This window comes from Pelophylax lessonae (assembly GCF_965119305.1).
Source record: "Pelophylax lessonae genome assembly, chromosome: 8".
NCBI classification, from domain to species: Eukaryota; Metazoa; Chordata; class Amphibia; order Anura; family Ranidae; genus Pelophylax; species Pelophylax lessonae.
In genome coordinates this window covers 224,548,842-224,564,278 of record NC_138775.1, presented here as the reverse complement: position 1 = coordinate 224,564,278, position 15,437 = coordinate 224,548,842, and the positions used below count along the sequence as shown (strand labels likewise).

Below are 15,437 nucleotides of genomic sequence, written 5' to 3'. Positions count from 1 at the left end.
CCAGGTTTCTCTGGTTTTCTATTTGGCCTACGTCCATCATTTGGTTTGTTTGGATCCATTGGGTCCCCCTCTTCATCACTTGTTGATTCTTCATCAGGTCTTTGGTCTTTACCGGTTGGATCTTTAGTATCAGGTTTGTTATCTGGATCTGTTGGTTTGCGTCCATCTGATGGTTGATTTGGATCGCGTGGTAGTTTTGTACCAGGTTTTTCAGGTTTTCTGTTTGGCCTACGTCCATCATTTGGTTTGTTTGGATCCAGTGGGTCCTCCTCTTCATCACTTGGTGATTCTTCTTCAGGTCTTTGGTCTTTTCCAGTTGGGTGTTTAGTGTCAGGTTTTTTGTGTGGATCTGTTGGTTTGCGTCCATCTGATGGTTGATTTGGATCGCGTGGTAGTTTTGTACCAGGTTTCTCGGGTTTTCCATTTTGCCTACGTCTTTCATTTGGTTTGTTTGGATCCTGGGGCTTCTCCTCTTCATCACTTGGTGATTCTTCTTCAGGTCTTTGGTCTTTTCCAGTTGGGTGTTTAGTGTCAGGTTTTTTGTGTGGATCTGTTGGTTTGTGTCCATCTGATGGTTGATTTGGATCACGTGGTAGTTTTGTACCAGGTTTTTCAGGTTTTCTTGTTGGCTTATGTCCATCATTTGGTTTGTATGGATCCAGTGGCTTCTCCTCTTCATCACTTGGTGATTCTTCACCTGGTTTGTTGTCTTTATCGGTTGGCTTTTTAGTTTCAGGCTTTTCAGGTTTTCTAATTGGTCTTTCTCCATCATTTGGTTTGTTTGGATTCTGTAGGTCCTCCTTTTCATCACTTGGTGATTCTTCACCTGGTTTTTGGTCTTTACCAGTTGGCTTTTTAGATCCAGGTTTTTCGGGTTTTCTTATTGGCTTTCGTCGATCATTTGGTTTATTTGGATCCTGGGGCTTCTCCTCTTCATCACTTGGTGAATCTTCATCAGGACTTTGGTCTTTTTCGGTTGGATGTTGAGTGTCAGGTTTTTTGTGTGGATCTGTTGGTTTTCGTCCATCTGATGGTTGATTTGGATCTCGTGGGTGTTTTGTACCAGGTTTCTCGGGTTTTCTATTTGGCCTACGTCCATCATTTGGTTTGTTTGGATCCATTGGGTCCTCCTCTTCATCACTTGTTGATTCTTCATCAGGTCTTTGGTCTTTACCGGTTGGATGTTTAGTATCAGGTTTGTTATCTGGATCTGTTGGTTTGCGTCCATCTGATGGTTGATTTGGATCACGTGGTAGTTTAGTACCAGGTTTCTCGGGTTTTCTATTTGGCCTACGTCCATCATTTGGTTTGTTTGGATGCAGTGGGTCCTCCTCTTCATCACTTGGTGATTCTTCTTCAGGTCTTTGGTCTTTTCTGGTAGGATGTTTAGTGCCAGGTTTTTTGTCTGGATCTGTTGGTTTTCGTCCATCTGATGGTTGATCTGGATTGCGTGGTAGTTTTGTACCAGGTATCTCGGGTTTTCTATTTGGCCTACGTCCATCATTTGGTTGGTTTGGATCATGGGGCTTTTCCTCTTCATCACTTTTTGATTCTTCTTCAGGTCTTTGGTCTTTTCCAGTTGGATGTTTAGTGTCAGGTTTTTTGTGTGGATCTGTTGGTTTGCGTCCATCTGATGGTTGATTTGGATCACGTGGTAGTTTTGTATCAGGTTTTTCGCGTATTCTGTTTGGCCTACTCCCATCATTTGGTTTGTTTGTATCCAGTGGGTCTTCCTCTTCATCACTTTGTGATTCTTCACCAGGTCTTTGGTCTTTACCGGTTGGATGTTTAGTGTCAGGTTTTTTGTCTGGATCTGTTTGTTTGCGTCCATCTGATGGTTGATTTGGATCGCGTGGTAGTTTGTTTGTATCCAGTGGGTCCTCCTCTTCATCACTTTGTGATTCTTCACCAGGTCTTTGGTCTTTTCCGGTTGGCTTTTTAGATCCAGGTTTTTCGGGTTTTCTTATTGGCTTTCGTCCATCATTTGGTTTATTTGGATCCTGGGGCTTCTCCTCTTCATCACTTGGTAAATCTTCATTAGGTCTTTGGTCTTTTTCGGTTGGATGTTTAGTGTCAGGTTTTTTGTCTGGATCTGTTGGTTTGCGTCCATCTGATGGTTGATTTGGATCGTGTGGTAGTTTTGTACCAGGTTTCTCTGGTTTTCTATTTGGCCTACGTCCATCATTTGGTTTGTTTGGATCCTGGGGCTTCTCCTCTTCATCACTTGGTGATTCTTCTTCAGGTCTTTGGTCTTTTCCAGTTGGATGTTTAGTGTCAGTTTTTTTGTGTGGATCTGTTGGTTTCCGTCCATCTGATGGTTGATTTAGATTGCGTGGTAGATTTGTACCAGGTTTCTCGGGTTTTCTATTTGGCCTACGTCCATCATTTGGTTGGTTTGGATCCTGGGGCTTCACCTCTTCATCACTTGGTGATTCTTCTTCAGGTCTTTGGTCTTTTCCGGTTGGATGTTTAGTGCCAGGTTTTTTGTCTGGATCTGTTGGTTTCCGTCCATCTGAGGGTTGATTTGGATCACGTGGTAGTTTTGTACCAGGTTTTTCGGGTTTTCTGTTTGGCCTATGTCCATCACTTGGTTTGTTTGTATCCAGTGGGTCCTCCTCTTCATCACTTCGTGATTCTTCACCTGGTCTTTGGTCTTTACCGGTTGGCTTTTTAGTTCCAGGTTTTTCGGGTTTTCTTGTTGGTTTTCGTCCATCATTTGGTTTGTTTGGATCCAGTGGGTCCTCCTCTTCATCACTTGCTGATTCTTCTTCAGGTCTTTGGCCTTTTCCGGTTGGATGTTTAGTGCCAGGTTTTTTGTCTGGATCTGTTGGTTTGTGTCTATCTGAGGGCTGATTTGGATCATGTGGTAGTTTTGTACCAGGTTTTTCGGGTTTTCTGTTTGGCCTACGCCCATCATTTGGTTTGTTTGGATCCAGTGGGTCCTCCTCTTCATCACTTTGTGATTCTTCACCTGGTCTTTGGTCTTTACCGGTTGGCTTTTTAGTTCCTGGTTTTTCGGGTTTTCTTGTTGGCTTTCGTCCATCATTTGGTTTGTATGGATCCAGTGGCTTCTCCTCTTCATCACTTGGTGATTCTTCACCTGGTTTGTTGTCTTTATTGGTTGGCTTTTTAGTTTCAGGCTTTTCAGGTTTTCTAATTGGTCTTTGTCCATCATATGCTTTGTTTGGATTCTGTAGGTCCTCCTTTTCATCACTTGGTGATTCTTCACCTGGTTTTTGGTCTTTACCAGTTGGCTTTTTAGATCCAGGTTTTTCGGGTTTTCTTATTGGCTTTCGTCCATCATTTGGTTTATTTAGATCCTGGGGCTTCTCCTCTTCATCACTTGGTGAGTCTTCATCATCAGGTCTTTGGTCTTTTTCGGTTGGATGTTTAGTGTCAGGTTTTTTGTCTGGATCTGTTGGTTTGTGTCCATCTGATGGTTGATTTTGATCACGTGGTTGTATTGTATCGGGTTTTTCGGGTTTTCTATTTGGCCTACGTCCATCATTTGGTTTGTTTGGATCCAGTGGGTCCTCCTCTTCATCACTTGGTGATTCTTCACCTGGTCTTTGGTCTTTACCGGTTGGCTTTTTAGTTCCATTTTTTTCTGGATTTCTAGTTGGCTTTCGTCCATCATTTTGTTTATTTGGATCCAGTAGCTTCTCCTCTTCATCACTTTGTGATTCTTTACCTGGTTTTTTGTCTTTACCAGTTGGCTTTTCAGTTCCAGGCTTTTCCGGTTTTCTAATTGGCCTTTGACCATTATTGGGTTTGTCTGAATTCAGTGGGTCCTCCTCTTCATCACTTGGTGATTCTTCACCTGGTATTTGGTCTTTATCAGTTGGCATTTTAGTTCCAGACTTTTCAGGTTTTCTTGTTGACTTTCGTCCATCATTTGGTTTGTTTCGATCAAATGGGTTCTCCTTTTCATCACTTTGTGATTCTTCACCTGATTTTTGTTCTTTACCAGTTGGCTTTTTAGTTCCAGGTGTTTTGGGTTTCCTTATTGACTTTTGCTCATCATTTGGATTGTTTGGATCGAGTGGGTCCTCTTCTTCATCACTTGGTGATTCATCACCTGGTCTTTGGTCTTCTCTGGTTGGCTTTTTAATTCCAGGATTTTGGGGTTTTCTTGTTGGCTTTCTCCCATCATTTGAATTGTTTGGATCCAGTGGCTTCTCCTCTTCTTCACTTGGTGATTCTTCACCTGTTTTTTTGTCGTTATCATTTGGCTTTTTAGTTCCCAGATTTTCAGGTTTTCTAATTGGCCTTTGCCCATCATTTTGTTCGTTCAGATCTTGTGGATTCTCTTTTTCTAAATTTGGAGAGTCTTCACCATGTGTTTTTTCTTGCCCCGTTTGCTTTCTAGAACTAGGTTTTTTAAATGGCCTATTGTATGTTTTTTCTTGATCCAGTGAGTTCTCCTCTTCATCACTTATTGATTCTTCGTATGGTTTTTGATATTTTTTGTATGGATTTCTATATCCATTTTTTTGGGGCTTTCTAGTTGGCCTGTAGTTTTTTCCCTGTGGCTTTCTTCTATTTTGTGTTTTGCCTCGATCTGTTTTTTTGTTTCTATTTGATTTTTGATTTTTATCATGGGGCTTTTTTGTACCAGGTGTTTGTGGCTTACCGGTTTTCTTGCGCTTATTTTTTAGTTTTCTTGGATCCAGTGACTGCACTTCTTCATCACTTGGTGAGTCTTCATCTCGTCCTTGATCCTCTCTAGTTGGTTTTCTAGTTCTGTTTTTTTTGTTTGGATTAGTTGTTTTGAGTTTATCTGAGGTTTTTTTTGGTTTCTTTTTTCCGCCAGGCGCAACTTTTTTATAAGATTTGTGTTTATCACCTATAGGTTGCTTTGTAATATGTCTTTGAGGTTTGCTAGTTGGCCTTTGTCCCTCATTTGTTTTTGATGTATAAAATGGTTGTTCCTCTTCATCACTTGGCCAGTCTTCTTCTGTTTTAATGAATTAGATTGTAAATGTACAGTGATTTGGTATTAGTTACAGATCAGCTTTTAGAATAGATATGTCATATTTCAGCAGTCTCAAAATGTGTTCATGGTATTTTTTTTAAATACAATTATATATTTTAGTTTAAATATAGCACAAACCTAAAATATTTGTTTTTTGAAAGTCAGAAATTTATGAAGCCTTTATCACTAATAATAATTAATTTGTTTCCATGTTTTTTTTTTGCCATCTGTGTAGTAATGGTGGGATTTACTCTTGCTATCCTTTGGACATAACATGAAATTTGATACTATTTCTTCAAGACCAATTGAAAATTGTTACCAGAACAACTGTCTCCTAAATTTTTTCTTCCTCTATTGCTGGTCTGATAAATGTTCAAAATTTTGGATTTTTCTTTAATTTTAGTCATGTCTATAGTGGTCACAACCAGGGGATTTGCCTATTTGGGAGGAAGCTGGCTTTTTTTTAGTTTCCTCATTGCTTAGAAAAGTCCTTTTTGGGACCTGGAGCCGAGGATTTTTTAGCGATCCGGGTGGGATGAAATCCCCAATCCTGGGTCCTGATTTTGTGAACCACCAGCTAACTGACTGGTTAGGTGTGTGCTGGGCTATTAACAGACACATGACCATGGTTCTGGGCTCCACCCTCCTGAGGAGTCCAGGCTTTTAGGGGAGAAGCCAAAGAGTGCATGTGTGCGCTGTAAAAAGCCAGAGACCCAAGCCTAAGGGTCAGAGCAGTGAGAGGCTGCTATCTATATGGACAGTGTTGGCAAGAAAATGGTCTGTAGGAGACAGACGAGAGCCTGAAGTGGAAGGGCTGGGCAACACTGCTGTATGTATAAGCCAGGAGGCAGAATTTGCCACTATTTGGTATTGTGTAAATCTCCTGCAAGGAAAACCCCTTTGATTTTGTTTGCTGGAGCTTTGTTTGAACACTCTTTAATAAAAGTGGGCCAACAAACCTTGAAATGGAGATATTTGGTGTGAACTGTACTAGCTAGCAGTCACTACACTTGGGCTAAATAACCCCAAATCTCACTATATATATATATATATATATATATATATATATATATATATATATATATATATACATATATATATATATATATATATATATATATATATATATATATATCTATACACAGTATCTCACAAAAGTGAGTACACCCCTCACAGTTTTGTAAATATTCTATTATATATTTTCATGTGACAACACTGAAGAAATGACACTTTGCTATAATGTAAAGTAGTGAGTGTACAGCTTGTATAACAGTGTAAATTTGCTGTCCCCTCAAAATAACTCAACACACAGCCATTAATGTCTAAACCGCTGGCAACAAAAGTGAGTACACCCCTAAGTGAAAATGTCCAAATTGGGCCCAATTATCAATTTTCCCTCCCGGTTTCATGTGACTCATTAGTATTACAAGGTCTGAGTTGTGAATAGGGAGCAGGTGTTTTAAATTTGGTGTTATCGCTCTCACTCTCTCATACTGGTTACTGGAAGTTCAACTTGGCACCTCATGGCAAAGAACTCTCTGAGGATCTGAAAAAAGAATTGTTGCTCTACATGAAGATGGCCTAGGCTATAAGAAGATTGCCAAGACCCTGAAACTATACTGCAGCATGGTGGCCAAGACCATACAGCAGTTTAACAGGACAGGTTCCATTCAGAACTGGCCTCGCCATGGTCAACCAAAGAAGTTGAGTGTACGTGCTTAGCGTCATATCCAGAGGTTGTCTTTGGGAAATAGACGTATGAGTGTTGCCAGCATTGCTGCAGAGGTTGAAGGGGTGGAGGGCCAGCATGTCAATGCTTAGACCATACGCAGAAAACTGCATCAAATTGGTCTGCATGGCTGTCATCCCAGAAGGAAGCCTCTACTAAAGATAATGCACAAGAAAGCCCACAAACAATTTGCTGAAGCCAAGGAGACTAAGGACATGGATTACTGGAACCATGTCCCGTGGTCTGACGAGACCAAGATAAACTTATTTGGTTCAGATGGTATCAAGCATGTGTGGTGGCAACCAGGTGAGGAGTACAAAGACACGTGTGTCTGGCCTACAGTCAAGCATGGTGGTGGGAGTGTCATGGTCTGGGGCTGCATGATTACTGCTGGCGCTGGGGAGCTACAGTTCATTGAGAAAACCATGAATGCCAACATGTACTGTGACATACTGCAGGGCAGTATTCTAACATGATAACGACCCAAAACACACCTCCGAGATGACCACTGACTTGCTAATGAAGCTGAGGGTAAAGGTGATGGACTGGCCAAGCATCTTTCCAGACCTAAACTCTATTGAGCATCCTCAAACAGAAGGTGGAGGAGCGCAAGGTCTCTAACATCCACCAGCTCCGTGATGTCATTATGAGGAGTGGAAGAGGACTTCAGTGGCAACCTGTGCAGCTCTGATGAACTCCATGCTAAAGACAGTGCTGGAAATTAATGGTGACACACAAAATATTAACACTTTGGGTCCAATTTGGACATGTTCACTTAGGGGTGTACTCACTTTTGTTGCCAGCAGTTTAGACATTAATGGTTGTGTCTTGATTTATTTTGGAGGGACAGCAAATTTACACATAATAAAATATTTACAAAAATGTGGGGGGTGTACTCTCACTTTTATATATATATATATATATATATATATATATATATATATATATATATACAGTATCTCACAAAAGTGAGCACACATCTCACATTTTTGTAAATATTCTATTATATCTTTTCATGTGACAACACTGAAGAATTTACACTTTTCTACAATGTAAAGTAGTGAGTGTACAGCTTGTATAACAGTGTGAATTTGCTGTCCTCTCAAAATAACTCAACACCTAGCCATTAATGTATAAACAGCTGGCAACAAAAGTGAGTACACCCCTAAGTGAAAATGTCCAAATTGGGCCCAAATAGCCATTTTCCCTCCCCGGTGTCATGTCACTCCTTAGTATTACAAGGTCTGAGGTGTGAATGGGGAGCAGGTGTGTTAAATTTGGTCTCACTCTCTCATACTGGTCACAGGAAGTTCAACATGGCACCTCATGGCAAAGAACCCTCTGAGGATCTAAAAAAAAGAATAGTTGCTCTACATGAAGATGGTCTAGGCTATAAGAAGATTGCCAAGACCCTGAAACTGAACTGCAGCACATTGGCCAAAAGCATACAGTGGTTTACCAGGACAGGTCCCACTTAGAACAGGCCTTGCCATAGTTGACTAAAGAAGTTGAGTGCACATGCTCAGCGTCATATCCAGAGGTTGTCTTTGGGAAATAGATGTATGAGTGCTTCCAGCATTGCTGCATAGTAGTGATGAGCCGAACAACCCCCCCCCCCCCCCCCCCGGTTCGGTTCGCATCAGAACACCACAAACAGAGGAAAAGCTTGTTCCAACAAACGAACCCCATTGAAGTCTATGGGACTCAAACTTCAAAAATCAAACGGCCCCATTTTGAAGGGCTTAAATGCAAGTTATTGCATGGGGGTCCGGGTACTGACCTGGGGAACATGTAGCAATAAAAACAACGTTTTTACAAACAATCGTTTTTAAAGGAGCAGTGATTTACTGATTTTAATGAGGCTTAAAGTGAAACTATAAAAATGAAAAATTCCTTCAAATATCATGCCTGGGGGGTCCCCTGAATGTGCCTGTAAAGTACTGCATCTCTATGATGTATGTAGCCTGCTGCAGCAATACTGACAGTTATAAAGCAAAAAATGTCATATACAAATATACATACAAATTTCAAATCAAATGTACTTGTCATACAGGTGCAGAAAAATTGGGCCTTGGTTGTCGTGCCTGAACACTGCAACACCTCGCAGTTACTCTTGCTGGGCGCAGGAATAAGACCTGCTGGTAAGAATTCCATACAAATTTGAAATCGCATGTACTTGTCAGTTGTCATAGAGGTGCAGAAAAATTGGGCCTTGGGTGTTGGTAAACACCGCAACCCCTCGCAGTTACTCTTGCTGGGCGCAGGAACGGGCCCTGCTGGTAAAAATTCCATATCAATGTGAAATTGGCAAAGATCAAGTGTTATATGTGTTCTTATTAGTGAACTAGTGTGGGCTCTGTGCTGTCATCTGACCTGGACAAGGTTGGGTGGCGGCTATGCAAATTGGCTGGAGTGATGGGGACCTGGAAGGTTAGTATCGACAGGAACTGAAATAAATTTAGAAGAGACAAAGCCAAACCTGGCTGGCTAAACCGTAATGTTAAAAAACGTATTAAGGGAAAAAAAATGGCTTTCAAGAAATATAAATCAGAGGGCACAGTATCGATTTTCAAGCAATACAAGGAGGCAAATAAGAAAAGTAAATACAAAATCAAAAGGGCTAAAATTCACTTTCAGATACAAATAGCGGAGGATAGTAAAAGAACCCAAAGAAATTCTTTAAATATATCAACAGCAAAAAACTAGGGCAGAGCATATTGCACACATAATTAATGATGATGGGAGGATGGTTACAGAGGACACTGAAAATGCAACTGTGCTGAATGCCTTTTTCCTCGTCAGTCTTTACTCAGGAAAAGGAGGGGTACACTGACCACGACCATATGGTTAGTAGTAATACACAGGACTTGCCACTATGGCTAACAGAGGGTGAAATTAGGAAAAGGCTGGATAAAATTAACACAAATAAATCACCAGGCCCGGATGGCGTACATCCGAGAGTACGCAAAGAACTTAGTAAGACTATATCTAGTACCTGATCTTTGATAACAGTATTATGACAGGAAATGTACCAGGGGATTGGAGGAAAGCTAACATGATACCGATATTCAAAAAAGGGCAGAGGCATATCCCGGGAAATTATAGGCCTGTCAGTCTGACATAGTATGTAAACTTCTGGAGGGGATGATAAGGGACTATATCGTAGAGTTTGCTAAAGACAACAACATCATCAGCAGTAATCAGCACGGGTTTACAAATGGGCGTTCTTGTCAAACCAATCTCTTAACATTCTACGAGGAGGTGAGCTGTGAGCTAGATATGGGGAGACCAGTGGATGTGGTGTACCTGGATTTCGCTAAGGCGTTTGATACAGTTCCCCACAAGCGCTTAATTTATCAAATAAGGTCTGCAGGCATTGACCGCAAGGTCTACTCTTGCATACGGAACTGGCTAAAAGGGCATGTCCAAAGGGTGGCAATAAATAGCGCATACTCAGACTGGTCTGAGGTGGTAAGTGGGGTCCCCCAAGGCTTAGTCCTGGGACCAACCTTGTTCAATTTATTCATAAACAGCATTGAAGACGGGATCAGTAGCTCTATATCAGTTTTTGCAGATGACACAAAATTGGGCAGGGCAATAACTGCACAGCATGAAGCAGATATCCTACAGAATGACCTGGACAAAATAACGGATTGGGCAACGACATGGCAAATGAGGTTTAATGTGGAGAAGTGTAAGGTTTTGCACTTGGGGACTAAAAACATAAAAGCACAATACACTTTAGGGGGGAACCTTTGGGGGAATCAAAAATGGAGAAAGATCTGGGAGTCCTGATAGAGGATAGACTAAGCAATAGCATGCAATGTCAAGCGGCAGCTGCCAAAGCCGGCAGAATATTAGCATGCATAAAGAAAGGGATGTATTCCAGAGATAAAACTATAATCCTTCCACTTTATAAAACTCTGGTCCGACCACATCTGGAGTATTCTGTTTAGTTCTGGTCGCCGGTCCTCAGGAGGGATGTGTTGGAGCTGAAGAGAGTCCAGAGAAGGGCAACTAAACTAATTAGGGGATTGGAGGACTTTAATTATGAAGAGCGTCTGCAATCGCTTGATTTATTCTCCTTGCAGAAGAGACGCCTGAGAGGGGACATGATAGCAATTTATAAATATCTCAATGGTGATCTCAGCATAGAAAAAAAGCTATTCAGTCGAAATGATTGCATGAGGACTAGAGGGCATACAATGCGATTAAAGGAGAAGCGTTTTAACCTCAGGCAACGTGGGGGGTTCTTTACTGTTAGGGCTACAAGATTGTGGAATTCTCTACCTACCACAAGAGGTGGTTTCTGCAGGAAGTATGGTGGCTTTCAAAAGACTCTTAGATGTACATCTCAAGAATCAGAACATTCAGGGGTATGAGAGTTGATTACGGCCACATACACCTACACAGGTTGAACTAGATGGACTATTGTCTTTATTCAACCTCACCTACTATGTAACTATGAAATTGGGCCTTGGTTGTTGGTGGTGCCTGAACACCGCAACCCCTTGCAGTTATTCTTGCTGGGCGCAGGAATGGGACCTGCTGGTAAGAATTCCATACAAATTTGAAAATCGCATGTACTTGTTATACAGGTGCCAAAAATTGGGCCTTTGCTGTTGGTGGTGCATGGACACTGTAACCCTTCACAGTTACTCTTGCTGGGCGCAGGAATGATACCTGCTGGTAAGAATTCCATACAAATTTGAAATTGCATGTACTGTACAGGTGCCAAAAATTGGGCCTTTTCTGTTGGTAGTGCCTGAACACCGTAACCAACCCCTGACAGTTACTCTTGCTGTGCGCAGGAATGGGACCTGCTGGTAAGAATTAAATTCAAATTTGAAATTGCATGTACTATACAGGTGCCAAAAATTGGGCCTTTTCTGTTGGTGGTGCTTGAACACCGTAACCAACCCCTTACAGTTAGCCTTGCTAGGCGCAGGAATGGGACCTGCTGGTAAGAATTCCATACAAATTTGAAAAAGAATGTACTATACAGGTGCCAAAAAATTGGGCCTTTGGTGTTGGTGGTGCCTGAACACCGCAATCAAGCCCTCACAGTTACTCTTTCTGGGTGCAGGAACGGGACCTGCTGGTAAGAATTCCATACAGATTTAAAATTTGAATGTACTATACAGGTGCCAAAAATTGTGTCTTTGGTGTTGGTGGTGCCTGAACACTGCAACCAAGCCCTCACAGTTACTCTTGCTGGGCGCATGAACGGGACCTGCTGGTAAGAATTCCATACAAATTGGAAATTGCATGTGCTTGTCATACAGGTACCAAAAATTGGGCCTTTGGTGACGGTGGTGCCTGAACACCGTAACCAGCCCCTCGCAGTTACTCTTGCTGAGCGCAGAAATGGGACCTGCTGGTAAGAATTCCATACAAATTTGAAATTGCATGTACTATACAAGTGCCAAAAATTGGGCCTTTGCTGTTGGTGGTGCTTGAACACCATAACCAACACCTCACAGTTACTCTTGCTGGGCGCAGGAATGGGACCTGCTGGTAAGAATTCCATACAAATTTGAAATTGCATGTACTATACAGGTGCCAAAAAATTGGGCCTTTGGTGTTGGTGGTGCCTGAACACTGTAACCAACCCCTCACAGTTACTCTTGCTGCTCGCAGAAATGGGACCTGCTGGTAAAAATTCCATACAAATTTGAAATCGCATGTACTTGTCATACAGGTGCAAAAATTTTGGGCCTTTTGTGTTGGTGGTGCCTGAACACCGTAATCCCTCACAGTTAGCAGGGCACAGAGACAGGGCCCGCTATTAAAAATGACATACAACATTTAATTGTATGCACCTGTCATACAAGTGCAGAAACATTAGGCCTCGGGGTTGGTAGTGACCTAAATCAAAAACATTGCTGGAAGCTAGCAGAATCATGGTAGAGGAATAGGATAGGCAGCATATGCAGTCTTCAAGGGATGGTAGACCCCTAGCAAATTCGATCAGTTACATCAGCATCAGGGGCTTGATAACTCTTGTTGATTCAGGACTGGTTCATTTTGATAAAAGTCAGCTGGTCAACAGAGTCTGTGGACAGACGCACTCTTTTGTCCGTCACAAAACCTCCAGCAGCACTGAAAGTCTGTTCGGAAAGCACGCTGGAAGCAGGACATGTCAGTAGCTCCATTGCATATTGAGCAAGTTCTGGCCAGTGATCCATCCTCAAGACCCAGTAACCCAGTGAATGCCCAGCTGGAAAGGTCTCCAAGTCTGCTCTTACACCTAGATAATCATGCACCATATGATGGAGACGCTGCCAATGGTTGCTTAAACCTAACAGCCCTGGGTGCTGCTGAGGACTAAAGAAGTGTTTAAAGGCATCGGTCAGCCGGCCGCATTCTCCACCGCTCCTCCTTTGCCTGAACGATGCCTCAAAAAAAATGTCCAGAGAATGTTGACCTCTCAGTGTCTGGAAAGGTGGTACACAATTTTTTTTTCAAGGCCTCCTCAAGATGTTTCATCCTCTGCTCCCTCTGTGAAGGCAGGATGAGCTCTGCAACTTTACCCTTGTAACGTGGATGAAGAAGGGTTGCCAAACAGTAATTATCCCTCTCCTTGATAGCACAAATCCTCAGGTCCTTTCGCAGCCTTTGCAGAATCAGGGAGCCCATGCAACCTCTCCCCAACCATGTACAAATCCTGGGGTTTCTGGGGAATCCAAACCATCCCTTGAAGACTGCTGTATGCTATCTTCTACATCCATGCTGCCCGAAATCCCCCTCCTCTACCTCCTGTGTGTTTTGTGGCCCTGCAGGAATGATATCTGCATAAAGGGGGCCTTGTAAGGAAAGGAAGTCCTCCTCTTCCTCCTGCTGTTCTGCCTCAAGTGCCCTGTCCATGATTCCATGAAGCGTGTGCTACAGCAGGTAGCCTAGAGGGATGGTGTCACTGATGCATACATTGTCCCGGCTCACCATCCTCGTGGCCTCCTCAAATGGTGACAGGACGGTACATGCATCCTTTATCAAAAGAAAACAAAATGTAGACCAGCCAGTCCAGCGCTAGTATACCTACAGTGTAGAGGATATAGTATACATTAATAAAACAATTGTTTAAAAATGTAAAAGATTATAAGAAACACTTTTGTGGTGTATGGACATACACAGTCTGTGGTATACGGTCTTGTGGGGATGGGTGGCCACTGGCTCTACCAGAGCTAGATGGGGACTCTGTGAATGGAGACAAGCTGATATTGCACTCACATAGATATGTGGAAAACAGGCTTTAAGTTATATGTCATCCAATCCGCTGCAAGGGAGGCAGGAGAGGTGAAGACAGCCCTTGGTCCCGGCTGTGTCAGTGGCTTCTGGCACTTCCTGGTATCCTTGCATTATCTCAGCTACTCCTTCGTCAGATCCGGCGGAAACAGGAAGGTAATCACGTTTGGGGCATGCGTGCCCCTTAGTCAGGCGTTGCCGGGTAACCACGGAGAGCAGTAAGTTATATAGCACAGCAGGAGCCAACGCCAGTGTCATTCGTCCTCATAGAAACGGAAACTTTACTGTTTTGCTTACTAATACTACTTTTATATTTATTGTTGGTGTTCCTATGACTGTCTGTATTGTTATCTCCGTTCTTTTTATTGTTGTGAGGAGGGTTGTTATGTGAGGGGTAGGGGGTATGTGACAGGCGTTTACAGTTGAAAACTCATGTTTCCTTAAAATCTCTCAGATCCCTTACGATTTTACCTAGTTTTTTGTGGACTAAACCATCCTCATATCTCTTTAAATTTTGACTATGAATGTGGTGCCATTTATCAAAGAGACAGGAAGTGGAACAACTTTTGACAAAGGACATCTTGGTCTCTAACCATTTTTTTGGCTTTCTCAAGTTTCCTGTCTCTCTGTTGGATGATAAGTTGGATCCATTTGTTGGTGCAAATTCTTAGAAAAGGTGCCCGTCTCTTCCCAGATCCTCACCCAAAAACCCACTCTGTTTCTTAATTCTAAGTCCTCTAGAGATAATTTTTAACTGTAAATATTTTTCTAAAAATGATTTGTCCGACATTGTGTGCATTCAAACTGGCGAGCAATTTGTAGCACGAGAAAGGCCTTTCTCATACGGATATTGAACTCCTCAGTATCAGGTGGTCGGGATTCGTTACTAGTGGTTTAGAAAGACTGGTTTTCAACTGTGCTGGAGCAGGGGGCACCATTGTTGGAGGCAGTGGAAAAAGAACCAAAAATGGAAATTAAGTCTGCTGACCCTATCCTGAGACATGACAAATAATAAATAAATAAAAAAACCCATACGAAACCTTAACCAAAAGAAGTCAATACATACAGTGAAAGGACTATAAAAACACAAAAAGACACCAAAAACTATATATTTAAAATATATATATATGAATATAATATTATATAATGGCACTTTGTCACAATATACAATAGTAGGCTCAAAAGACCTGTATGAGAATGATGGATACAGATCAGTGTCCAGATTATAGTTCCCAGGGGGTGACGTGTGCAGCCATGGAAAGGTCAAAGAAAAGAACAAAACACACAAATATCCAAGCATTTAAATCACTACACAGCTGGAGAATTTAAAATAGTCTGCTGTGGAGATTACTGCTATCCAAAACTCATGAACCAATGAGATCAAAGAAAAAACACAATGTAAGGCAAGCGCTGTACCCTGGTAGAATCCTGACATAAATCTCTGGATGAATAAAAATGTTTTAGTTTATTATAAAAAATCCAAGGCAT

The 15,437-nt window shown here is 42.0% G+C and overlaps 1 protein-coding gene across 1 annotated transcript in view; it reads right to left on the bottom strand.

Annotated features, from left to right (window-relative positions):
- The window catches only part of LOC309561659 (uncharacterized protein), a gene marked incomplete at both ends in the record, with an annotated part of 129,981 nt that overhangs the window by 99,890 nt on the left and 14,654 nt on the right, over positions 1 to 15,437 (bottom strand). The window contains 3 exons of the mRNA XM_082265652.1: positions 2 to 2,653; positions 2,756 to 3,433; positions 3,548 to 4,957. Coding sequence (XP_082121778.1) covers positions 2 to 2,653; positions 2,756 to 3,433; positions 3,548 to 4,957 — 4,740 coding nt within the window. The remainder of the gene's footprint in view (position 1; positions 2,654 to 2,755; positions 3,434 to 3,547; positions 4,958 to 15,437) is intronic.